Raw genomic sequence first — 26,804 nt, forward strand, 5'->3', positions numbered from 1 at the left:
ATTTGCTCCTCATATAACCGTCTGATCTGCAATGTCAGCAAAAAGCCAAACTCGTTTAACCAAAATGAAATACTTTTCATTCATCAACTTGTCTTTGTGACAAGATGAACACGAGCGTGGAAAGCTCTCTGCAGGTGTCTGGACACTCTTAGAGCTCTTTAGCTCGGTCATCCAGAAGAGGCTCGAAGTAGAACAACGTGTATATCACCAAGAAATCCTAAGAAACGCCTGATTTACTTTGGGAAGGTCTCAGCGGGAGGAGGACCCGGGGTAGACTTATTTGGTTGCTGACCCCTGATAAGCATATCACGGATAAATAAATGGAGTAACAATAAGATTTATATTCACCACTGAAAAATAGACTGTCGCAAATAGACCCAAATAATGAAATGAAACATTTGAAATAACAACATATAATGCTTTGCTAATGTTTTCTGTTATTTCATCGTTGTATTCGTTACTATCTAAAAATGACATTTAACAATTTAGGATAAATTTACATGCTTTTTATTCTGTTGATAGAGACGAGAAAATGCATTAAAAAAAACCTTCAGATAACGATCTCAACCAAACCATTTTGTCCGCTTTTGCCCTCCGTAGTCGATCTAGGAAGCGGCTGGTGTGTGAGGTAACGTGTGAGCGACTGTCAAATCAATACAACTTTTGTTCAGTTTGATCAGGTTTTTTCCAAAACTATGTCTAAGATTTGTGTAATAAAGTTACAAATATGAATGCATTCTAACTTATAAAACTATATGTTTCGCAGTTAAGCATCATCTGCTAGCAGAAGTTAGCATACTTCAAACACAAAGTTAATGTTTGGATCTTTTGTTCCACTTCTGTCTCGATCATGGCGTCTTGACTGTAAACAAGTATTTACTCTCACTGGTCTAATATGGACGATCCATCCGCCACAGTATCGATCAGCGAATCCTGGTGAAGAAATGCACTACATTCCAGATTCAATGTTTTTAACGCTCGTGTGTCAAATAACAAGCATATCTAAGATGATACAAGACTGTCTTAATGTTATTCCTTTAGTTCGGCTAAGCTAAAAAATTAAAGACAGCTATATTTTTTAACAACATCATGTATTTTTAAAGTGTGATCATTGTTGATCATTATTGTTTAGCTGATGGGCTGTTCAGGATCAATGTTTTTTTTAAGCCAAATAATTCGATATATTTACAATACGATCTGCAAATGTGCTATTATTATTATAAGTATTAGCTATACCTTAGTGTTCTTTTACCTTATGTCACAATTTTACTGGTTGTAATCATGTAATGAGATATATTGAATAACTCATACATACACTGAGAAGCCTGTGGTCCTTACGGTTGAATTAAAAATACATATATCTGTCAAATATAGGCAGGTTTTAGGGCTAACATGTGAACAGTCCTCTGCTCGCAGCCTAACTCCTCCAGCATGAGTGCATGGGATGGTGCCACCTGAAAGGCCAGAGGAAAGTCCCATGTGTTGACCCGACACGTGCAGGTCTTAACAGTGACTATCACACAGTAAAGCCTCAGCACTGACATTTCAAAAGCACTGTTGGCTCAAACACTCGCTCATTGTCCACACTTGTATCGTTAATGCAGACCTAGCAGTACTAGCCAGCCTATATTGTTCAGCTGAAAGGTAAATATGCTGCAGAAAGAACCGGAACACTTTGATAAGTTGTACGCTTAGTTGGATAATCTTAATGTTTTCTGTAGTTTAACTATGACTCACCTGAACTGAATAGCATTTCATCAAACGTGTATTAAGTGCACCTGAACCATGATAATACAACTATACACTACCCACCTTAAGAATAAGTTAAAACAAAGTAGCCTCTCAACATATATCAGATTGGTGTGGTGTACAAGGACAGGTGACTTACCTGGTTCAAGTGGAGTAGTTGAGCTGTGTGGGTTTGGTGTCCAGCAGCAGGGTGGTGGACAGTACACTACAGCGGCCCCGCTTATCACTTGGATAACAGATGGAGGGGGGCCATGTTTTGGGTGTGGGGTGGGTGGGGATGAACTATTGGTCAACATCAAACTCAAACATAATTTTCTAGTTACATCAATGCTAAAACATCATCTTATTATTATTTTTTTTAAATTAAAATATTAGAAACATTGTAGACCTTTCAATACGTATGATCAATGTGTCTTTCCAAGGTACCCACTCTTAACAACTGAATTTTCAGAATAAAGTTTGTACATGTTGTGCAAAATGATCCAAAATACTGGAGCGACAGCTACTGAAAACAATAACTCATCCATCTTATAGTATTTCACACATGTTAGCTTATTTAAGAATTATATCTTAAATTGAACCTCTCATCTCATTATAGTGTTGCCAGTAAAAACTAGTTAAGAAGTCAATGATTTTATTGCTGTTCTAGAAGATCCTTACCAATTTAAAGTGTTAATTCTATTTGGCTAAATAAAAGTAGATGTGTTGATGAGTTGAATTAGTTACAATTAATTCATATGGTGCTTCGATTATATTGTTAAAACTGCCAAACTCACGGCCAGTCATTAAGTTAATATTTCTTATATATATATAGAATATTTATCCAAAACCGGATAACCTACATGCTTTTTTATATATAATTCTGAGACATACGTGACAATGACAGAAACACAATATCTGATATATCATGATTCAAAAGCGTTTGGGATTTTCACTTCTTTGGCGTTCCACGTTGATGAGTGCAGAAGCAAAATCACATTGTCATCTTTAACAGTGATGGAGGCCAGCAGTTATGACAAGGCAGGTTTCAGCCTTCGTCTGCTTGGCAACCAGTTAATAATTTACCGTGAAATCATCCCGGTGCTTCAGGCCAAAAGTGATAACATGGTAGAGGTCAGTTTTCAAAGAAATGGATCCCAGAAGGCCTATCTTTGGGATCCTTGTCACCATTAGTGGAATGAAGCAACAGGTGTCTCCATCAGCTTTTGTCCCACATGCTGCTTTCACTCACTGACATTTGATCTGAGCGTGTATCATAGAGGAGCAGCCCACCTATCGTCTTACTACACATTTGTTGGCAGTCAAAGAAAGGAAGTTGAACATGTAAATATTGGATGAGATATGTTTAATGATGCTCCTCTTCTCAGGTACGACCAGGGGCCATGATGGAGAGTCTTAAGACCAGGTTAGATTTCCCCAGCCCTGTCGTACAAGCCCAGGTGAGCTGCTGCTGTCTTCATATGAAGTTCTGCCCCAGATATGCATCAGTTCTTCAAATGTCAAAATCATGTTTTTACTAAAGATCTAGATGCATCAATAAAGACCTTCACCAAGCACTGAAGCTATGTGAAAGCTAACGTTAGCATTACTGTTTTAGCTGCTATAGTGTTTGATTTTCTGTTATTTAAAAATAATTCCTGTTGATAGTTTATTTTCTAATTTAGCCTCATTTATACATTCATGCCTACATTATTATTATTATTATTATTATTATTGTTATATTATATCTCATCATACGTCTGCTACTTTATCACTTTAGCTTCTACTTTATTATGTTAGCCAAAAGCTACTTTAGGACGTCTTTATCATTATAGCTATTAAGTCACTAAATCATCCACCTATTGTTACTTTATCTGCTGTTTTTTACATGAATGTAAAGGTACAACCCAAACATTGGGATGCTTTTAAAAGTCTGACTGGACCTTAAAGATATGCTGGTGTTTTCTTTTCCAGACAGTCAGGACTCTTGTTGCAGCTGTGCTGAAGGAGAAGGGTCAGAATGTACAAATCACTCAGTCCTCCACTCATGTAAGTTTATACTTTCATCCACTTCTCAAGTCAAGCGAGGTAGAACTGTCTCTTCTTGTGTTAATGACATATATCTGATGTGTTGAAGGACTTCTATTGATGAGAGTGACGAGCCACAATAAACAATAAAAACTTTTAAAACACAATTATTCCACTTACAGGATGACTTGTGTCAACAGGTGCTAATGAAACCTGATGATGGTAGGAAGACCCAGAGATGTGATGATGTCAGTCATAAAGTATTTGGAACTCTTAATATGCAACAGTGTTGTTGTGGGAAAAGTTATATTCCGAGACAGTTGAGGAGGCACAGATAGACTAACAATCTGTACGACTACACAACTCTACGGTCAATTAAGTTGTTCTTCTTATATAAAGTTTGTACATTTGTTTAAACAGTTCAGACCTATTTACCACAATCACAGGACAGAACCTTTAGTAGCCGACTTGTCTCATGTGTCAGGGCCCGGCTTTGGAGACTCTGTGGCAGCAGTGCTGCTGCGACTGTGCTCTGGTACGTTCCTGCTGCTGCGACGCTGTGGTGCTGCTGGTGGATCAGGGTCATGCCAACCTGCAGTATGTCATCAGCAGTGTGCTCAACCTCTTGCCCTCCGCCAGGTACACAACTTTCCTCTCAGTGATGACTCAGTGCTGCCCTACACTCAGTCCATCACAACATCCATGATCCTGTTACTACTACTATAACTACTATAAGTAATATTATGCTACTACTATCACTAATAATACTGATACATTCTTCTACTACTACCACTACCACCCCCACCACTACTTCTAATACCACCACCACCACTACTACTACCACTACTTAACTACTAGTTTGATTACTATCCTTACTACAACCACTACTTCTACTTCTAGTTCTATTATCTACAACTACTCATTTATCCATTACAACCAATAAAACTACAACTGCTTTAACAGCTTTTATTTCTACTACTACAACTTCTACCTTGATTAGTACAGTTTCTTCTTGTGCAAATACAACCCACAATTTCCACAACTGACAATTATGTTTCTCTGCACTACACTGGCACTACTTTTCGTACATAGCTTTGCCTGTTTCCTTGTACTTCAGTTAATATATTTTGTTAAGCAGTAGTTTTCTTTAAGATTTTTCCTGTATTTTGTAGTTTCATCCATTGTGGGAAACAAAGTCAATTGTCACAGGGAACTCAATCTTAAGGTGAAACAATGGAAACAGGAAAACAATGATCATCTAGCGAGATTTTAAGCTACAATATGCAAGAGCACAATTACTAATAAATACTAATTTGAGCACAACTACTGCTGCCTGTTGACTAAGGGAGCAGAAATCCATTTTTTATTTGTCTGTCTGTCTGCACAGAAACTGCCAGGGCCTAGTAAAAATCCTGGCACGGCTACTCCAGATGCAAGTGGACCAGAGGAACTCCCAGGAATACCTCACATGTCAGTACTCCATCAGGTCAGTCATGTTTGTAATCTTGAAAATCTTTATCCTGTTAGTGTTATTGCTCTCTGCTATTTACAGAATACTATAATGTTTTGTATTCTGAGGTCCAGTTGTTTGTTTTGGTGGCAAAGTTTGTGTCTTGTGTTTCCACCTGGATTGCTTCTCTTGATATTCCTCATTTTCATCTGTGGTCCAGGTTGAGCTAAGTAGGTTGCTAGACACAGTGCACAGCCCCCTGCCTCCCAGGTCTTGGTGGGGGCCCCTTTCCTTCTGCGCTGGCTTCTGTTGAGCACCTTTGCCAAGATCTTGAGGCCTTTGTAAGCAATTTGAGCGGGTGATTGAAAAGAAAAGCAGCTTATTATTTTTTCCTTTACATCCAACCTCCTGCTCCTTCTACCTTATCCTTCACTCTTCCTTTGCACCCTCGACATCTCTCTCCCTTCTTCAAATCCCTCCTCCATTTATTGTTCTCAACCTGTCCTCATCTCTGTCTCTGACTGTCTGGATGTCTGAACCTCCCCGGTGGGAAGATGAATGCTCCGAGGGCAGCAGGGTGGCGCCGTTTGCCTGGCAGTCATTGGTCGCTTATCCGGGCACTGCTGGGTAACTGTACTTGCAGCGGGATTAATGGAGGATGCATACTGGTGTCCCATTGTTGACCGTCTGCTCACCGCTGCCTTCTGCAATCTGCCAGAGCCACATTGTGCCGCTCCGATGTCCATCAGGATCAGAGCTTAGAGCAGCAGGATCCTAAGTGGTCTGGTACAGTCGGCCTTCTTTTTCAATTTCCAGCACTGGTCATGAAGACTTCGGAAACAAAAACAATAGAATGTATTCTCTGAATGATAACTTAATTTCTGAACTGTTGTAGAAAATGATCTTTAAGTTAATTGTTGACTTGAAAGAGGCAATAGCTGAATTTTTTGTGTTTGCTTCATTATAAATCTATTATTCAGTGCCTCAGCCTGTGGGCAATTCAATTTACGGAAGTTGTTGTTATTGAGCAAAATAAAAAATCTGACAAAGAAAAGGAGGCTTGATGATGAAACATAAACGAGTGTATACAAAATAATATAATAAAAAGATATTAGATTAAAAAAATAATTAATAATAATAATAATAATAAGGAAGAAAAAAAACTGTAATTAGTTTGAATGATATACCTTTCATTCATTAATACATTTCTGAAATACAACTACTTATAGTGAATAAAAAGAAACAATTACAAAATTCAAAAATATTGGGCCACATAATACACTCCAGTCCGGTCCACAAGAATCCACTGTGCCTCACTCTACTGCGGTCGTGAAACCCTAGGTAGTGTTTTCTGTGACTAAGGGGCCCAGGTCTGGCCTAACCTCACAACATAGAGGTCATAAGTTCAATTCCAGCTTCAGGCAAATTTAGGAGCAATCCGTCCTCTGTCCTTCTCATGTGGAATTATTAGCATGTTCTGTCTCTGCTTGTGTGGGTGTCCTTCATGCACTGTGGTTTCAGTCAAACATACAGATATGTTTGTGATCTGATCGACTAGTTTCCTGTCCGTTGTATTAAGATATATCAAATTCTTTATTATTATTATTATTATTATTATTATTATTATTATGTTGTAGCCGTTGTTTCATCTGCCGTGGAAATGTGCACAGCCCTCATGGAAGTTCACAGTCATATCAGAATGAGTCTGAAGAATGTGAACTTGGAGTTGAAGGAAAAGGAGGATGGATCCGGATCCTGACTTCCTGTCTCCTTCTGTTTGTGGCCACAAAGAAGCAGAGGATGGAAAGAGACAGGTTTGAGGAGAGGAGCCACAATGAGGCTGAGAGATGACCGGAGGGCAACCTGAGAAGTGGGGGGCAGATGGTCACACTGATTATGAAGAATGAGTGTGAGACTGGATGTGGACTTCGTCTGGCTCACAAAACCTGCTGTCCCTGGTTTGTTGAACTTCCTTCCTACACTTGGACATGTCATGATAGATGGAACCAATGACAGTTGAGGGGACCCGCTTGTTGTTAGTTTAACCTTTGACCTGACTGTGAGCTTGACTCAAACTCGGAGACTTCACCTTGACTTGAGTACTTCAGCCGGATTTAATGGGTTTGCAAATAAGCAGCGGAAAGGGGGAGGATAGTGTCTGCAAACAGGCTGTCACTTCAAGATGAATGCTTTTCTCCATTATTTTCAGCCGTCTATATCATTTACTAACTGGGCATCATCATTTGATTCTTTTTCCAATTGAGTTTTCTTCGTCTGGTGTGTTTCAGATCAAACCCACATCCCTTCATCACCGCTGTGGAGAACAGGCCGGACTGTTGGCCCGTTCTGCTGTCAGAGATCGTTGACTTTGTCCAACATGCTCTTGACAGGCAAGTAGTTGATCACCTTAAAGACTCTAGAGCAATAATATAGATGCATTAACAGACAATCAAACAGCCTTTTATTAAGAAAATAAAGTGTTTTCCTTTTCCACAGAGATGTACCGGCCTACATCACCATGCTGGCACCTTTCCTGCGTTACTTGTACTGTGAACCACAGAGACAATCCCAGAATGCCTTGCTACGCCAGAGCCTCCTGCGGGTGATAGTGCCCACACAGCCAGCATCAGTCCGTCAGACAGAGAACAAAGATGGCCAGTATTCGTCCTCGGTGTATGACGGTCTGCTCGGCTGCTTGTGTGAGCTGGTGCCAAACATGCAGGTGAGAGGTTGAGATGATTCAAGAGGGACTTGGACTGAATACCACTTTAGGTGTACTATAAAAAACCTGTTTGATAAAGCTTGTTTCTAAGCTTTGATTAATACATCACTTTTAAAAATGAGGCAACGTTGAGTGTTTAATTGTTTTGGGAAAAAAGATGTTAAATTGAATCAACTGTGGGTTCATTCTTGCAGAAAGGTCCATCAAAAAAAAGTTAATCAAGTCAGTTTGTTCTTTGTAAAATCTGAAGTCAACAAAGTTAAAAACACATTATTAATGTCAGCTGAGGTTGACATTAACCTCAATCTCTAAACCCTTATTCTGTATTACAACTGGGCCACACCAAACATATCAAAGTGGGGTTTTCCTTCAATTATATCCCCAATACACTGCATATATTATTACAATAATGGTACATAATTTAACAGAACATTTTTCAAAGGTAGTGAATTGATCAAAAACTGATACAAACTAAGTGGTGACTTGTGATTTGAGGCAACGTTGGACATTTTTTAAGTTTCTGTTCTTTTTTAATATTGGCTAAATGCAAATCCTAATTTGTACTTGTTTAGATCATAAAACATTAACTATAATTGTAGTGAATTGGCTCTGGAAAAAAAGGTTTTTTTTTGTTTCCAGAACATTGAAATTAATAAATAAAACGTTTAAGTGTTATGAGATTATAGCTTTCTGTTTCCCTCAAAGGTGGACAGTGTGGAAGCAGTATTGGAGCTGTGTGGGTTCATCCACGCTCTGCTTCCTCATATAATCGGGGCCTGTGATGCACAGTGGCGGTCCGAGCGGGTCAGGCTTCTGCTGTATTTGCTCTGTGCGTCCGAGCGCTGCCTCAAGTTAAACGGTGACTGTCGACCTCTCGTGAACTTGATGCAGCAGCTCCTTCCTGCCTGTCAACAGGTATTTGTGATCGTCGATGTGTATCAATTATGTTATTTTGTGAAGATCTGATGTTTAGTCAAATCTCTCTTCCAGGAGCTGCCGATAAATGAGCTAATATTCGGCGTCGCTCTGCTCCTCCTTGAAGCTCCTGCCTATCAGCAAGCATGTTTGTTGAATCTTGGTAAAACGAAAACCTTTTTTTCCTCCTGTGGATCTTCCTTTGGCTTCAACATGTACCTTTCTGTTCCTCTTGTTAATATAGCTTTAAAATTAGTACCAGATCAGGAGCAGTCACCATGGCTGAGTACAGTTCTGGTCCTACCTGTTCTGCAGCTGCAGACCTGCAGTGGTCTCACTGAGCCTCTGGCAGACGGACGGACTCACAGCCTCAACCAGAAGCTGACTCAGAGTCTGCTGCAGAACATCAGCCAACACAGGCAGGAACCCAAACAGGTGGAAATAATCGTTTTATTCTGTGTTTAAAAGCACAATTTGTCTCATAATCATTTCCTCTGTCTTCAGGGTTCAGTTCAGTTCGGGTGACTTTACATGTCTCACTTAATAGATTTAAAATCTTCTCCCTGCAGTCATGTCCAGCTCTGCCACTCTCTGCCAGCTCCTGGTTCAGCGAGGTCACCGTCGCCTTGTCTGTGCTGCTCAAAATTGTGGCATCTCCAGCCGCCGCTGCTGATTGGCTGATGACCGTTACTTCCTCTTTGAAGTCCAGCCTTTGTCTGTCGTCGTCTCTCACGCTTGTCGTCACCCAGCTCATCATGACAGGCCAGGAAGATGCCTGTCGACTGTCCTTAAACACCATTCAAGCCATCGCTGCATCTGACCCCAGCCAGGTAAGCATCACCTACTACAACCTAACCTAAGAAATTAAAGGTTAGAAACTTTTCCTTTTAACAACCGTTGCAAAATTTTGATAATTGGCTGCCACTGCTATATTCTTTTGTAGATCCTCTTGATCCTCTTTCATTTCTGTCGGGGCTTTTTTCAAAAATATATCTTAATATTCTAATGAAACCGTGCAGTTACAACCAATTTGTAAATGATCTGTTGTCTTCCATCTGTCCCTGCAGGTTCCATCTATCCTGCCAGTTCTGCTCTATAAGCTCAAGAAAGAACAGAATCCTCGTCTGGCTCATGCTGTTCTCAACTGTCTGCCACACCTCGGAACTCATCAGGTTCATATTTTAAATTAGGACACCAAACACAGTTCAATACAATTGGATTAATAAACATACTAGTGCTTAACATGTTACTTACTAATCCTCATAAATGCTCAGGCCGTTTGTTAGCATAGCAGCATCAACTCCACCTCTGTTTGAATATCCTAGCTGTGCGTCCCAATGGTGCTGCAGACACTGAACTCTTTGGCTTGCAACCCCAAACTGAAGTCGGTGGCCATGCGCCTCATCACTGCTCTCTGGAGGAAGCAGGTGAGTCTGAGAAATCCACTGAATAACTTGCATGAGCATCATGTTTGTCTTTGTTTCTGTCAGGACCGGGTGTATCCGGAGCTGCAGCGACTTTTGGGTCAGCAGGAAAATAGGGCAGTGGTGGGGAAGGAGGACCTGTGGGAGCAGATCCTGGCCCGGGCGGCATGTCTGAGAGATATCTGCAGAGAGAGGTAGGTATCATAATCCAGCAGATGACTTATTCAAAATTCCAATTCTAATATTGTCCCTTTAAGGCCTTACCAGCATGGATGTGACATGTTGGCCGCAATCAAACTCACGCTGAACCAGAACACCAGACCAGACTTGGCCACGCCTGCAGCACTTGCACTGCAGGGCTTACAAGAACTGTGCCGTGCCGAGGTTTGCATCTAAATAAACGTTTTAATGAAGTTGATCAAATCAAATATCATGACCAGGGCAGCCGTAAAACAATTTAAATGAGAAAATCCCAAATGTTGTCGTCATAATCAAATGAAAGTAGATTTGTTAAGTGATTTCGTTCATATACTTGTTTTATTAAGTTCTGAGCAGAGGTTAGAAGCTTCAAATATGACTTTGAATGCCGTCAAAACTTTCTAAAACCTCAAGAAATGTATTATCTGTTCATTGTCCCTTCAATGTAACTGGAAATTTACCTTGAATTCCTACAGATATACAGATAGTTCTGTGAAGACTCTTATTTCTTCCCATCTATGTGTGGGTTAATTCTTGACTGATGTAAATAAATGATTGTAATTGTTTGGTAGATGTGAGTGACTGTTCAGAGTATTCCTCAATTCGACAATGCAAATAAAGCAAGAAAGGAATAAGCCAAAGGAACTTTGATGTTACTGTTATTTAACTCCTGGTCTGTACTTGCAGGTGGTGGACATTGTGTCGACATGGAGAAGTCTGGGGCCGGAACTAAGTTGTGACTCTCGTCCCCTCATTATCAAAGCTGTTTCCGAACTCTTGGCTCTGGTTCCTCAACTGCCTGTCAAGTCTGAGGAGTATCAGGTAGAAACTTCCTTGTGCCGAGTGTCTTTGTCTCAAACTGTCCGGTTTTATTTTCATGTTGTCATCAAAGACATGTTTACAGTTCTAATCATTTGTCAGCTTTTTAAACTGCTCTGTATTCAAATGAAAATTACTTCCAGTTTGACCTTGCCTTTTTTTAAATACTGTTTTTAATATCATTTGATGAGTCGGAACCAAAATTGATGGCAAGTAAGCTTTGATATTGGTAAACCAATTTGTCTCACCAAAAACAAGTACACTTTTTAAATGTCCTTTTTTTTATTGATTGGTTGACGTTTGTTTTTGCCAGAAACTGAACGAGGAGGTGCTCTGCTTCCTCTGGAGCTTTGCACTGAGCAAGGTGTGTTTATGCATGCTAAAATGTATTAACTTCAACATGTCATGAATTGCATTATTTTTTCATATAAAATTTTAATATTGTTTTTTTTACAGGATCCACAAGTGGCCAGCTGTGGCTTCAGGGCTCTGACCGAGTTTCCAGAAGATGCTCACACAATAAATCTACTTCCTGAGGCGGTACATCATCTTTCTTTATCATCCCTTGTTAATCCCTTGAAAAATATGAATTTGAAAAAATAAATCATGATAAAACCATTACGTCTCAGATATTTAAAAATATCTATTGGTGCTGAAATTGCTTGTTTGTATTACCTCCTAGTTACCTCTGCCAAGGATCTCTTTATCTGCATTCATCCTCTTAACAGGGTCATGGGCGGGTGGAGCTTATAACCACAATTTTCTCAATGTTTACGAATTCCATCCTCTCGCTCATGTCGTCTGCAGGCACGGCCACTTACGAAGGTTCCTGAGCAGACTGAGGATAAAGAAGAAGAGAAAAAAGATGAAGAGAAGGATCTTTCTGTCCCAGGTTCATCGTATGTCAAGCTACTCACACTCATGTCGACAAGTGTCTTACCAGGTGAGTTCCTCGTTTATTTTAGTAGTTGTAGTTTAAATATTATACTCCTAGAAGTTTATTAAATCATCCTTATGTGCATGGTTATAGCCATACAGATGTTGTCCTCTTGTTTAGATTTCTTTAGTCTCTTTGGTTTCTTGTCATCTTGTTGCTGCTCTTAAGATCTCTCTTTTATTTTTCCGTCTAGTTTGTTTTGCAATGTGATGTATCATGTGCCCTCTTGTCAAGCTTATACTGCATGAATATGTGTTTCATCCTTTACAATTTATGACAAAAGGCACGCATCATCCAGAAGACTTGACTTCTTCCTAACTCTTCTTTATGCATTCTTCTTAAATATAACTGAATCAAATTAAATAAATACGTATTCAAATCCTTGAATCTTTGAAAAGTGATAAAATGTTACAAATAGTACAGATATGTGTCACAAAGGGGATGAGATTTTAAATTCTTCACTTTGAATATGTATTGTTTCCTCTTCTTCCTCAGCCTTTGAGCTCTTCCTGACCTCACTAGTGAAGCAGGAGATGAGCCAGATGCCAAGAGGAGTGTATTTCTCTGCCCTGAGAGGGGGAGGCATGCGCTCAGACCAGGGCAAGACTGTGGCAGGGATCCCGTCGTTCATGCTGAAATCCTATGAGAAGAACAAGCAGCCAGGCCTGAAGCCAGGACTGGCAGGTGTTTGGCAAACATGGTTCAAATATTGAACAAATGGATTCAGACTGTTGATCAATGATCCTTCTGTACAGCTGGACTCCTGCTCTGTTACGAGCTGCCCGAGCAGACGGACCGCGAGGGTCGCCCGATTGATCGATTCCTGGTCAGCCGCAGCCGTAGTTACCTGCAGACGTTAACTGCCTTAATTCATGAGGTACAAGTTCCCCCTCGTTGTCTTCTCCTCTGAGGCTCCTTCATCTTTTTTCTGTTTACTTGCAGGTGAACATCCAGCCCTCGGAGTGGCATCGTGCTCTCCTGTTACCTCAAGCCTGGCGAGGTTTTATGAGCAGAGCTTTCCATGCTGTGATCCAGGTTTGTCTTCCCTGAAACAAACATACTGAATCACCTATGGCTCACCTGTTGCTTAAAGTTTTGATATGAAAAAAACCTGAGACAATTAGATTGTCACTAGTTAAGTTGTTTGGAAATATCTGCTGTAATCCCTAAAAACAGTCTGCCGTTCATTCTGATGTGTGATCAGGGTCGTCGTGCTGATTTGGAAATGCAGCGGAAGCAAGGCAAAGAAGATCCACAAGAGCTGCAGTATAAACAGCACTGTGCATGGCTGTGGTGAGTCTCCATATTTCTCTATACTGTCAACAGTAAAGAGTCCAACAAGGTAGAGGGAAAACATTGGCGAGGGTTCGGGTGAAAACAAGGTTTTAAGTAAATTCGTTGTTGGAGGTTGTGCAGAAGCAGAGACACACGTTTGGTTGTGTGAAAAGCTTAAATTCTGAGGTGCTGCAAAAAAATAAATTTGGGAAAACTGTGACGTATGACACACCCAAGGAATGCATGTCTGTATATCTGAACCACAGAAGACAAAAAGACACTTGTTAAGGACAACCATGTTTAAGAGACTAGATAATTATTGTAAATGAAAACTACACCATGAAAAATAAAATAACAAATTAATTAATAAACAACAGTAGAAAAACTGGTTGTTGTTCTGAATAACACTAACAAGTGTAACTCAGCTCAGATTCAGAATTGCAGGTTCTCAGACAGGTTTTCAGCTTCGTGTCGGACTTCTGCTGTTCTGGGACTTTACTCAAACTACTTATTTTCTCAGAAATATGCTGTATTATGCTTCACATATGTCTTTGAATAGTGAACCACTTCACTTTTCCTCTCTTGCTCAGGACCAGAGATCATTTGGTTGGTGTCATTAAATCTGCTACAAAGTGAGTCCCATCATTGCCGTCACTGGTCAACATTTCCATAGAATTTTGCTGACTAGCTTTGTGTTGCGTTCAGGGACAGTCCGGTGGTCCAGGGAAACTCCATCCTGGCTCTGAGTGGACTCGCTGCTGCCCTGGCCAAGTATGAGAGCAACCTGCCTGCTGACGGTGAAGGTGGCCTCGGGGTGAGACGCGTGTTGACGATTTACTTCTGCTGGATGAAGACTTTAAGGCAGTGTGTGTTGGTTACAGGCGGGACCAGAGTTTGTGCCGACGTCCAGCTGGTTGGCGATGATGCTTGAGACAGTATTGAGCATCATCAGCAGCAGCTACCAAGCCAAAGGCCAAATCTTTCCCTGGTTCTCACACGTAAGTACGAGTTCATTGAAAGTGTTTTGGGTGCTAGTTATAATGCCTAATTGTTACGTGAGTTGGAACTAACGAGTTAAAAAGGAACATGTTTGTTGACATGTGGTGAGTAGGAGGATCAGTGTAGGTATTCGTATAAAGTTTTCAAATCATCAATAAATGTTCTGATAATAAACCATATTTCCGTATGTAACGTTTCATTTAGCCTACATGTCTGAGTAGAAAAGTAGTAACAATGGCTGATTTATTGTCTCCTTGTCCACTTGCCAGCGCTCTTATTCCGGAGAGAACACAGCGAGTGCGATCGCTCGCTCCTGTGCCAGCCTGGCACTCTACCTCCTGGTCCCGGTGCTGGTGGTCTGGCAGCAGGACGGACCGGCTCAGGTCCTCACGGCGCTTCAAGCCGGCCTGCCGGGCTCGCCCACAGCCAGCGACTCCCAGGCGATCCAGTTCCACTCGGGTCTGGCTCTTGGTTTGGTGTTGGCCAGTCTGCACCACCAACGCCTCAGGTATATATAAATGACTTCGTATTCTTGTCTTTCATGTGTGGAATGAATTTAACTTTTGATCCTCAGTGACGTCTCCACTCAGAGGGACACGGAGCTGCTGGTCACTGCTCTTGCCGCTCTGGAATCTTGCTCATTTGATCCCGATCTGGAGTATAAGTAAGTGTTTCATTTACTTGTGCAAACTTGTGTTTCTAATGATTCATGTTATGTTGCATATTTTTAGCATAGAATTGAAGTTTAACTGATATATTTATTGTTCTTTTCCTGCTATCTGTTTGGATTATGTAGTATTAGATACTGTACCTGTATGGTTTTCAATATTTAATAACGTTACCCCACAATGTTATAAACCATTAAATACTCTTTTCTTTTTCACCACATGTATTTTCTCGGAAAATTTGTATTGCTCTTTCTCATTATTTGTACATTTTAGCGAAGGTCATTGCATGACAACATCTGTCTTCTCTGCCCCAGTACTGGCTGTATGTTGGGCCTGGGTCAGGTTCTGTCAGCTCTCTGCAGCAGTGGTCAGGCACAGCAACACGTCTACATCAGACAGACTCTGGACAGATTTCTGAGCAGCCTGAAGGAGAGCGGCGCTCAAGGGCGGATGTTGCAGGAGGTACACTAGACTTCACCATGGAAAAAACGGAATATTTAAAGTGTGAATTCCACACACACACACACACACACACACACACACACACACACACACACACACACACACACACACACACACACACACACACACACACACACACACACACACACACACACACACACACACACACACACACACACACACACACACACACACACACACAAAGAAACTACCCATAAGTCAACCAAAAAACTGGCCATTATTCGTTATTATAATTAAATTGTTTTTTGGATATAAAATTATAAAATAGAACTAATTAAAGGTCAACTAATGTGTTGATGTGTGTGTGTGTGTGTTGTGTGTTGGACTCTATTGTATCATCAGTATGTGTCTGTTTGAACAAAACTCTCTTTTCATTGGAATATTTACATTAGACAATGTACTTAAGCCCCGCCCACTGAAAACAGTTTGTTTTTCTGGAGATGAAGTCGGGTTTACCATAACCAAACCTGCTCTGCTGTGATTGGTCAAACATCAATGTTTGTCACCGCGCATCAGCGATCCCTCATGGCCCAACTCCAAGGGACTTGTTGTATAAACAAAGCGAGGCGTGATTACAATTGGCTGGACGAGGAGTGAAGCCATTATTACGTCATAATGGACTCTGCTCTCGTAACCTCTTGTTCACTGAGATTTCAGACAGGGGAGAACCTTATAAAGTAATACGTTAAAAACATGGTCATGACAAGGGACTTACTGCATCTTGGATAGACTTCATCATTTGAAAACTTGTGAGTGAATCAGGAGAGTTTTTTTTTAGTTGCACTTTAAGATCACTCTTTTAAAAAAAACTTAGAATCTGTTATTAAGAAGGTATTTACCTTAAGTATAATTTCTTGTGCTAATTATGTGTCAAATATTTGTTACTCTTCACTCTCCACAGGTTCTGGCTTACTCCACGGCATGTGTCGGCGTCTCCGCATTTAGAGGAGGGATCATTGATGCCGCAAAGGCCGAGGAGGTCATGACCTCTCTGCAGGGTCTGACGGAAGAGAGCCAGCAGGTCAGAAGGTTTAGGATTTGTGTCAATAGGTTTTCTGCTTCACGTCTAAATATACGTTCAATGTTGATTGATTACATTCTTAAATATTTACTCTGTTGCCGTTTGATGCAGACACCAGGCTTGTCCCTCGCCTCTGGGTTGGCGGTTCACGGCCTGGCGATGTTTGGTCACGGTAAAGCAGAGGACGTCCACCCACGACTGCTGGCTGCGTGGGTCAAAATATTACTGGCCGAGGTTTGGGAACTCTGTTTGCTTTACGAAAAGGGAAGGGTTGTTGATACTTAGGAAACAGGTTCTAACACAAACAGATGTAACCAGACTTGCAGTCAAACACACACATTTAAGTGCAAACAGAACACAGTCTGTTACAAGATTGTGAAACATAATTAGCTAAATAAAAAACCTGAACAAAGTCAACACAGTAGTACTTCTGATTGTGTCTATATACATTAGACAGACATGAAATCAAAATAAAATGATAAAACAGATCATATAGAATGTTTTAGGAATATTTAACTATTTAAAATTGTGCTTATAGTTGTATTAAGTTATCGCTTAATATTGTTGTTTTTATGACTTTTTCATTTTTGTGAGTATTTTAGTTCACTCAAAATGAACGGAAAATTATCATTAATTTTTTAAGCATGGTTTTAAGATCTGAAAAAACCAAGACTTGTGCATCTTTATATTTTTAGATTCTTGAAATAATGGAAATATTATTAAAGAAATAACGATTTGATGTGACAGCAATACTTTAAGAATATCTGAAAAAAACTTTTTTTTTCATTTAGCAATTCAACAACATACATTTAAAACCATTGTTTATTTCAAACGTTTTTCTCATTTCGTTCCTATCTATATTTATTTTTTTATTAAAATAACTCGCCTGACGTGATCTTCCTGATATTTTTTAACCAAAGTAAAATTAAACAAGTGAAATTTAACAATCCATCCATATTTTTCAAACAACAGTAATTTAAGGTTTAGTTTTAAGTGTAAACAAAAGAGCTGATGAGCAAAAAATAAAATTCATGTCAGACACTGTGTGGCAAGTGAATCTTTATCACAAATGAGCCTAAGGCCAGATTTTGAACATGCCTCTTTCAAAGCAAAAATAAATTATGAGTTTTGGTGTTTCTTAAGTTTGTGTTTTATGTTCCAGGGTTGTCCCACAATGCAACGCTTGGCTGCTGTTAATGGTCTGGTGGCTCTGGTGGGCTCAGAGAGTTACCTTATCCAGGTGTGATTGACAGATGTTATCATGTTGGCACTGAATAAGATTCATAAGAAACATTTGAATGTATTTTATGCTGCAGCTAAAAAGTGAGCAGGAACTTTCCGCGCAGCACCAGAGCCGACTGAACGAAGTCATCCGTGCCGTCTCACAAGTAAATAATTTATTGTTCTTAGAATATTGTTTTTAAAAAATCCTATTCACACATTTTTTCTTCTTCTTGCTGCAGATTGTTACGTTCTCCGGAGCCATCGGCCTTCAGTCCAACTGCTCCTGCTTGTTGGGTCATTTACATATCGCGCACATGATCAGCAGCCACAGTCACACCGCAGGTTTGTGTCAGAACTTTCATTTATTTAAACTATACACCATAATCTCTGTGTCTGACCACAGTGCCTCAGAGCTTCAGTTACCTGCCAGAGAAGAGCGTCATCAGATCGGTGGTGGACTTCATCACAGAAGCTGGAAAGAAAGGCAAGAACACAAAAGTGTTATTTGATGCGTAAATGTAGCTACATTTTTGTTCCTCACAGGTCCAGACACAGTGGCCTCAGTGGTGGTGAAGACGGCTCTAAAGGCCCTTGCAGATGTTGGCGCGAGTTACCAGTTCCCTCCCATCAACTGGAGCGCAGTTCTGTCTCCGCTGATGAGGCTCGGCTTTGGTGAGATACGAGTGACATGTTCATCCTCTGCTTCGTGTGTGTTATGTTCACACGTGTTGCCTGGCTCGACAGGAGAGGAAGTGCAGCATCAGTGTTTGGTTCTGGCAGCATCTCAAGCCCAGTCTTCCCAGAATGCCTCCCTCTTTCTGGGCTCCTGGTTGTCGCCTCCCCTTGTGCACAGTCTCAGCGTGAGTCGTTTGTCAAGAACTCTCTGTGATTATATGAGAAATAAATCTACGTTTTTGATTGAATCAGGTTTTTAGGTTCTTAAACCTTGATATAAAAGAGAAAGAAAATATGGTTGGGTGTTGCTGCAGAACTAGATGTTTTTTTTATTAAAGTACAAAGTGTGACATAATAAGATATGACATATATATATATATATATATATATATATATATATATATATATACACGAGTCATCTCTGAATATGACATTTGAAAAATGTATTTCTGTGGTAAATTCTTCCTATTTTGTTCTAAACACATGATCAATATGAAATATTATGAACACTGGCTATGATTCTGCGATAGAATTTGGATATTAAATCTCCTCAGGGGCCACATTATTCACTTTGACTGTTGTGGTGCCAACAGCTAAATTTTCTCTACAATTTGACCTAATAGAAGTCATAAAAGAACAATAGAAAAAATGTGTGACAATCGTGACAAAGCACATCATTTCATCATTCACTATTTATGGGGGCCAGTTTAAAAATAATAGTACTATATAGAACTTCAATAATAATGAACCCATTATTTAAATGTCTTCAGGGCCACATAATTGCCCAAGTCCGTTCTACATTAATTTCCACTTCTTATTTCTACAGTCTCGGACTCGCGGCCACCTCTATGAGAACCTCTCGTCATGGATGAAGCATGTTGCGGACGACAAACTCCACATCTACGTGGAAAGTCTGGGCCTGCAGATGTTCCAGGATGACCTTCGACCTCAGCGGCTGCCCCTGTGCCTCTCGCTGTTACAAGGTCTGGCTCAAGCCATGGCTCTGCCCAATCCCAGCAAGACCTGCTGGAGCGTGCTGAGCGCCACCACTGAGAAGGTCTTCTCCCTGCTGCCCAACCAGATTCAGGTAGGAATTGTTTCAACTCATGTTGGACAGACAGAAAAAGGACACACATCTGCAGAAAATACGGACACTGCCACTAGAGGGTGCTCTCGTATCTACTTTTTAATTTACGATACATTGCTGCTTTGTATATTCAAAGATTTGGATACAATAAAATAAATTGTTATTTGTAAAATGATATACCTAATGGCGTCATGGTTGAGACAATTTGTCTTTCCGAAAGTGATTTGGAAGGTATTAGAGTTGTTTTTCTACCTAAAAATTAAAAATGGAGTGTATATATTTGTACAATCTGCATTTGCAAATAAAAAAATACACACATTTACGTATGTGTTAAATTGGGTATGCACTGGTACAGCCAGTTGTATACATCTTTAAAAAGATGGTACACAATTACTAAGGTAAAATGTTTTTTTTCTTCTTTTCACTTAAAAAAATGATTTTAACCTTATCTTAATTTTATTACATATTTACTTTTTGAGTGGTATGACAATAAATGTAACTGAATGTTGAGGATTTTGCTAAACAAAAAAACGTTTTCTTTCTGATTCTTTGTTTGTTCAGGACAGTGAGGTGGATCTGTATGTGCGAGTTACCAAGTGTCTGTCAGAGATGTCCGACACAGAAATAGACAGGATCGCTGGAGTCACGGAGGTAAACTGTGATGAAGAGAAACGCCTGTTGAGGGGAATGTGAGGTCTATGACATCATAATGATTTTCTTCATGTCAGACTCAGGTGGAGAAAAGCTGCTTCACTCTGGCGTACCTGGTCTCTCAGGGCAGAGTTCCTCTGCTGGGTCTCAATGATGTCATCGCTGGTGTGCTGCGGGGTTGGCAGAGCGAACGGGTCGGCTGGCTGCTCCTGCAGGCGTTCTATCAATGTCGCCTCGCAGCCAGTGCTCACACCGGTAACTGCGTTACGTTTCTTATCTTCCTGTTTTTTGGAATAAAGTAATAAGGATGAAAAATAGTCCAGACCCTGACAAGCGCAGAGGAAGGGAACAGATTGGATTGAGAAAGTCAGAGATGGATGGATGAACGTGATGAATGAGGACATGTAGAGGATAGTTGTAACTTGGTAAAGTTCATCAAGATAACTTAAAGTAGAAAAGGCTGCTGGGAAAAGGATGAAAAAAGATTAATAGATTATTCGTTAGTTTGTATGGTGATTAAACCATTTTCATATACATTTCTTTTTCAAGTATTTTGGATCTTAGTGATGCAGAAAATTATCATTAAAAAAGAAAAGAAGATTGTGTTATATCGCTGCCACTAAAGACCCATGTTGTGCTCAGTTTGATGAGTTATAAAAAACTTTGTTTCTACAATCTGTATTTATAGAGTCGTTTAATGTTCACACTGTGTAGCTAATGAACACACTTGTTTGAACAACTGTTTCCAGGTGTTGCCAAACGGATGGAGTGGCTCATGGAGCTGATGGGACTCATCCGAAACGTTGCCTATGGCACAACCGCCGCCGTCAGTGGAGACAAGAGTCTGGTAAATGTGCTGCTGCTGGGATGTAAATGTTGTTGTGATGAGCTGCAGACATGTTTCAGCAAGTGTGAGTGTGTGAGTGTGGTTATGTTCACTCCCTCCAGGATGACTCAGACAATTGAGTAGTTTTGTAACAATTCATGTAACTTAGTAAGTAAGTGTCGATCAAATGAAAGCAGTTTTTGGATCAAGTAAAGCTGAAAGTTTGGATCGATTTTGAAAAAACTTTGGGCTTGAGCTCCCGATGTGTTTTATATTTGGACCACCAGGGGGAGTCATTTCCTGGTGAGATACTGGTGCTACAACCATTTATCCCCGGTTTATTTTTTTCTCTCCTCAGGCCACTCACTTCCTGCTCCAGGTGTTTTCTGCAGCTGTTGTATCCTGGGGCGACCACTTCATGCCCGTCCTGCTGGGCATCAGGGCTGAATGGTTCCCATGGCAACCCGTGTCCAAGAATCCAGTTATCCTTCACCGTCTCTACGGAGACGACACGCAAACTGAGGGCTCGCTGCCGCTGTGCATGCTGGGACTGCCCCACAGCCTGCCCCTGCTTCTGGACAAAGAGCCGTGGAACTCGCAGTCCAACAAGGTTCCGGGTCACATGTAGATGTTTGCAGTGTTGTTGGATCCTCCAGTGATAATGACCTTTCTTCATGTGTCAGTTCATAGATTGGCTTCTGAGCATCTCGGAGGCTCCTGAGGAGAATCTCTCGACAACGACATCACTAACTTTGAAAGGTGAGCGACATTATTTAATTTATAAAAGTGTTGAATTACTGACATCAGCGTACAGCTCTGAAGTCCAGATGTGTTGTCATGGATTCAACAGGGCGTCAGTCTTCTTCTCCTGACTCCATATGCTGCAGAAAATACATTTTCAGATGTTGAACAAAAAGAGAGACACTGGAGAATCTCTTCCTTCTGCAGTTGATTCATTTTAGATATTTTGACAAGACACAACAAACACCTGTTAATCAGATCATTAACACCAGGGAGTTTTACACACACAACGTATTATACCTAAATAATGTATCCCTTATAATATTATCCAGTGTATTATACAATCAGCAATAATATATTTAGATGTAAATAGTGAAATCTGTAAATGTGTAATGGGCTGGGTTAGTGCACTTAGTACTGTTATGCTAGTTAGGCTATCAAGTCAAACCATTTCAAACCACCAGACATTGTCATTTTTTCACAAGAGAATTTACACTTTTATTTTAATAACATTAAGTATGAAGGGTACAATTTTAATCATGAAATGTAGTAAAGTTTAGTTCTAGATCTTTTTCAAATTTTGATATATGTTGGGCGCTTATTCTATTCCAGGATTTTTCTGAAAACTGTCTGTGTTCCTGATTGTATTTACTTTTGTTTTAATTTCATTTACACATGAAATAATAATCATTTTGGATACTTTTTTATTACATTACGTAACATAGACACATGTCACAATACTAACAGCTCATGAAATGGACAGAAAGGAAATGGGTGTCAAGAAATGATGATCCACACACACATATTTGATGCTGAGATCTAAGATGACCTCGGTCCGCCTCAGAATATCCACGGTCGGCTCCTTTTCCTCTCGCCCGGCTAGTTTTGTGTCGTCTGGAAGTTGTATTTTGAGTCTGGTTCATCTCCTTTTCACCTGAACAAAGTTGTGTGACTACTTTTTATTTAATTCTAATGGTCTCTTCAGTGGACATTAAGCTACGTGATAATAAAGGTCAAATATTTTCACATTTGTAATGTTAACTTCTGCTTTCTTCTTTTTCCAGCGACCTTGTCCGCATTGAGGTCGTCCTCTGAGTTCAAGAAGAAAACCGTCTGGACCAGAGCGTACGGATGGTAGGCTGAAGGGAAGGTCGCGACGTCCAACCTTTACATCGTACTGACACCACACACATTTCATTTAACACATTTCATGTTTCCGCTTGGAATCACGGGTTATTGCTTCTTCTTCTTTTTGTTGAGTCTGTCTAGCTGCTGTTGTCTCTCCAGCAGCAGCTGCCACACTGTCACGCCGACTCCTACAAGAACACAACAGACACACAACTCTTAATCATGGAAACAAGAAACCATCCCTTAATAAACTGTTGGGTCTTAGTTCTCGTGAACAAAATAATGGAAACTATTTTTTTTTGTAATAAAATTTGAATCTTTTTTCATCTGTGGATATTTCTCATGAGTCTCCTCCACCTGAACGTTTCTTCACCGTCCTCCAAAGTCACTCATATCCTCTTCAAGTCCTTTTTGGTTTCTCCATCCTTTACCTCCATCTCTAACAATGGCTGTTCAACATGTCTGCCGTCTCTCCTCTCAAAGGGTCTTGTTCATGAAGCGTGAGCAGAACGGATTTGTGCTCCGATCTTTTTGTAGCTACTCACTAAATCTACACCTGCTCCTTGCAACAGTGTTGAGAAAACTTCACCCCCACAGTCCACGTGTGCATTTGATAACAGAACGAGTGAAACGGCTCCTCTGAGACAATTTAGCGTCTCCTCTTCCTGACCACTTCAAACATTCCTTCAGCCACTATGGAAATGAATGCACACGCCGTCTCCGACCCACTTCCGTTTGGTTATCATACGAGTGACCAAGTGGGTCACCAAGTCAGGGTTGTTCAGTGAATGTTGAAGGTTACGTCGTGTTGCTTTAAATCAGATTAACGTTGAGACGTTGAAGAAGAAGCTGCAACCATCTGGTTGGAGAGTCGAAGTGTGTTCTTACCCACGGTGAGGATACACAGACAGGCGGAGAGGATGAGATGGAACTGCAAGAAAGAGGATGATGATGGTGCGATGGCTGTGGATGGGTGGGACTGTGGTGGCCAGAGATCTTGGAGCACCTGGTAGATGTTGAAACCTGGAAAGGGGGTCATCATCATTAGATGTTAGATGAAGGAAGTTATTGCTGCTTTCTACTGTTTAATCAATGTGTTGTTTCTTCCTTTATACTCTTCCATGGATCCTTCATCATTTTAATCATCATTTCAACTGTTTAAAATCAACTGCTTTTTCATGGGTCTTTTAAAATGTTAATTATTTAAGAAATAGTTTTGTAGCTTGAAGTTATGGTGCCAAGCTTTCTCGTCAGTATCCAGATGTCAGTATCTGAGTCGGCTGTGTGTCAGTGATAGAACCACAGTGTTGTCTGAAAGCACTTTCACCACTTCCTGATAGTTGCTGAGCCACTTCCTGGGGCCACTGACCACTTCCTTTACGTAATTAAGGCCTCAGGCACCATTTTCAGGAATGTTATCTCTAATACCTGATATTGTGGACATATTTAACCAAACACAACATACAGATGGATTCACTCTGTAACTATGGAGGAAGATTTATTTTTATCAATCAAAAAGGTTTTATTAAATAAAATAATAAAATAATTCAGTAAAAAAGGAGATAGAAATATGTTTCCAATTTATAAAATTAATTAGCTTTAATCTAAAAGAAGTTACTTCAGTCAAAAAACGCTTAAAGGATTTTATTTTAAGTAATCTTTTAGTTGTTTTTTTACTGAAATTATGTTTTTGCTGTTTTGTTTTTTTTTGTGATTGTGGCTACTTTTTTAAAATTGAAAATATGTTTTCTTTTAATTAAAACTACCTTTTTCTATTAAAGCATTCATTTAAATCTATATTTGGATTGAAGCTATTTTTTGTTTTTCGAAAACAAATTTTGGATTATGGCTCCTTTTTTTTAATTTAAAGTAATTTTTGAATTAAAGCAAAAGCATTATCAAGTACATTGTTTAACAACAACGTTTTTTATAATTTAAAATCTATTTTCCAATTGAAGCTTTTATTTTATTGAATGTTTTTTTTTATTGAAGCTACTTTTTAAAATTGGATAATAGGAGTCAAATCTACCTCCATATAAAACATGGTTAACGTTTGCTTGAATAAAACCAAAAATGTGGGTCGGACATGAAAACGTGTCACAGGTTCTACACAAGAGCAGCAACACAGTGTCAGGACCGGCTGACCTTCTGAGACGGCGGAGACGATGTAAACTGTGATCCAGACTGTGTAGCGACTCCACAACAGGGTGGGGGGCGGCTTGTCAATCAAACACAGCATCTCGTGAGGGTACCTGCCATCAGACGCAGATCATGTCAACCTCAGAGTAATGTTTTTGTCCTCAAAATTTACACCTGAGAAGATCCATAACGTTCCACAAGAAGAGCTGCAGGCAAACAACCGGTTTACTCTGGACCCCCTCGAATGTGATGAACGTAAACATGATCAGGTTTCTCTCCACCACCTGTTGAAGGACAAGTCATCAGGATCCTCAAACATCATGACCTTCATGCGCACCTGAATGAACCGTGGAAGCAGTTTGGCCTTCTCCACGCCGTCGGCGATGTGGAAGAGCTCCAGGAAAGACATCAGCTGACACAGACTCGTGACGAATCCCACCGAGTAGAAAGTGTCGGCTAAAGCGTCTGTCGAGAGAGGTCGGTCACGATCATAGAGGTCATCGTCCGTCTCTCTTCGTCCTCACCGCGGCCGAAGCTGATGAACCTGGCCGCCATGTTGGTCAGGATCCATGTGTGTCCACAGAACTGCAGCAGGTTGTAGAAGAAGATGTAGGCGAGTCTGAAGCTGAACCTGGAGGTAAACCACGTGACAGGAAATGATAATAAATGATGATAACCAAACTCATGAACCTGGTGAAATCATTCAGTAACTTAAAGGTGATCCTAAACTTTTCACCTCTGGTTGTCTTAATGTCTTCATGAAGACAATCAATCTTCTCAAGTTTCTCACTCTTCAACTTTAAAATACACGATTAAAAAAGATTTTTACTGCTTAAAGCTCTTTGTTTTGCTGTGTTTGGATTCTCAAGGTTTGTGTCAGACTCTCCCTCAGTCTTTCTTTCTCTCAGGGATTGAGAAATGAACGTTCGAGGAATGTCTCTCCCACGTCCAACTGGCTTTTGAATGATCAAACCTGTTTCAACTGAACTGAAAGATAGTATTCCTGCTGAAGAACAGTCACAAGATCATCTTAATAAAAGCTCCCATCAAAGTATTTCCGTGTGCAGCGACAACTTACATTTTCTCCAGCGACTTAAGTCTCCTCTCTCGCAGTCAAAGGTTTATAAAGCTGGTTGCTGTGGAGTCATTCTGTCGTTTCCATCCAGTACAGACTTGTTCTCGGAGCTGCAACTGAGTTTCCTCTCAGTGCAGATGATATGACTTCACTGCTGCGACCTCTGGGGTGTTTGCTGCTGCAAACTAGAGGAAGCTCCATTTGTTTCTGCCTGTGAAAGATCCAGTTACCTGAGCAGCTGCCAACATCTGGACACTTCTTCATTCCTCACCTTCTTTTGTTGCTGCTTACTTGGCCTGAAATATTTCTGAAAGAAACTAAACACCAGGCATTTTAACTCATGTAATTGATCTCTAAAAAAATATTATAACAGTTAGTTTGGTAAAGGGTAAAATGTGTTTTTTTTATATGTATTGCGAATTGAATTGATATCCTTTGATCGATTAAGTCAATTCAACATAAACAAAAACTACTGTTTACATTTTAAAATTATTACGTCCAACTGTCGCCAGCACGTGTGATCTCTGCTGCTCTCTGGCGGCTGGAGAACGAATTTCATGACGATTCAACTGTTTATAAAGTCGGTCAGGT

The 26,804-nt window shown here is 40.3% G+C and overlaps 2 protein-coding genes across 3 annotated transcripts; one reads left to right on the forward strand and one right to left on the reverse strand.

Annotated features, from left to right (window-relative positions):
• Positions 1-614: 614 nt before the first annotated feature.
• Positions 615-23,074, forward strand: focad (focadhesin). The gene is made up of 44 exons (XM_087789728.1): positions 615-628; positions 3,117-3,188; positions 3,703-3,777; positions 4,241-4,395; positions 5,144-5,242; positions 7,495-7,596; positions 7,703-7,928; positions 8,634-8,843; positions 8,919-9,006; positions 9,088-9,278; positions 9,413-9,673; positions 9,911-10,015; positions 10,169-10,270; positions 10,334-10,461; positions 10,525-10,651; positions 11,153-11,287; positions 11,598-11,648; positions 11,741-11,824; positions 12,092-12,227; positions 12,717-12,905; positions 12,977-13,098; positions 13,164-13,256; positions 13,426-13,514; positions 14,087-14,128; positions 14,202-14,310; positions 14,378-14,494; positions 14,765-15,003; positions 15,070-15,159; positions 15,478-15,625; positions 16,548-16,667; positions 16,779-16,901; positions 17,830-17,907; positions 17,984-18,055; positions 18,131-18,233; positions 18,295-18,375; positions 18,435-18,563; positions 18,636-18,751; positions 19,393-19,653; positions 20,215-20,304; positions 20,382-20,559; positions 21,054-21,151; positions 21,489-21,740; positions 21,814-21,889; positions 22,936-23,074. Exons 2-44 carry the CDS (start codon positions 3,132-3,134, stop codon positions 23,007-23,009), a joined length of 5,421 nt encoding a protein of 1,806 aa, XP_087645854.1. The 5' UTR covers positions 615-628; positions 3,117-3,131; the 3' UTR covers positions 23,010-23,074.
• hacd4 (3-hydroxyacyl-CoA dehydratase 4) lies at positions 22,559-26,374 on the reverse strand. 2 transcript variants are annotated; one of them, XM_087789731.1, is made up of 7 exons: positions 26,217-26,374; positions 25,663-25,769; positions 25,476-25,603; positions 25,313-25,422; positions 25,145-25,251; positions 23,888-24,022; positions 22,559-23,187 (listed from the first exon to the last, which is right to left on the reverse strand). In XM_087789731.1, coding segments are annotated over exons 1-7 (672 nt in total). In that variant the 5' UTR covers positions 26,219-26,374; the 3' UTR covers positions 22,559-23,104. The 2 variants fall into 2 exon arrangements, with proteins under 2 accessions (XP_087645857.1, XP_087645858.1); XM_087789732.1 differs by having other exon boundaries at positions 25,663-25,723; positions 26,217-26,359.
• Positions 26,375-26,804: the final 430 nt, after the last annotated feature.

This window comes from Callionymus lyra, chromosome 4 (assembly GCF_982586985.1).
Source record: "Callionymus lyra chromosome 4, fCalLyr1.hap1.1, whole genome shotgun sequence".
Lineage (NCBI taxonomy): Eukaryota > Metazoa > Chordata > Actinopteri > Syngnathiformes > Callionymidae > Callionymus > Callionymus lyra.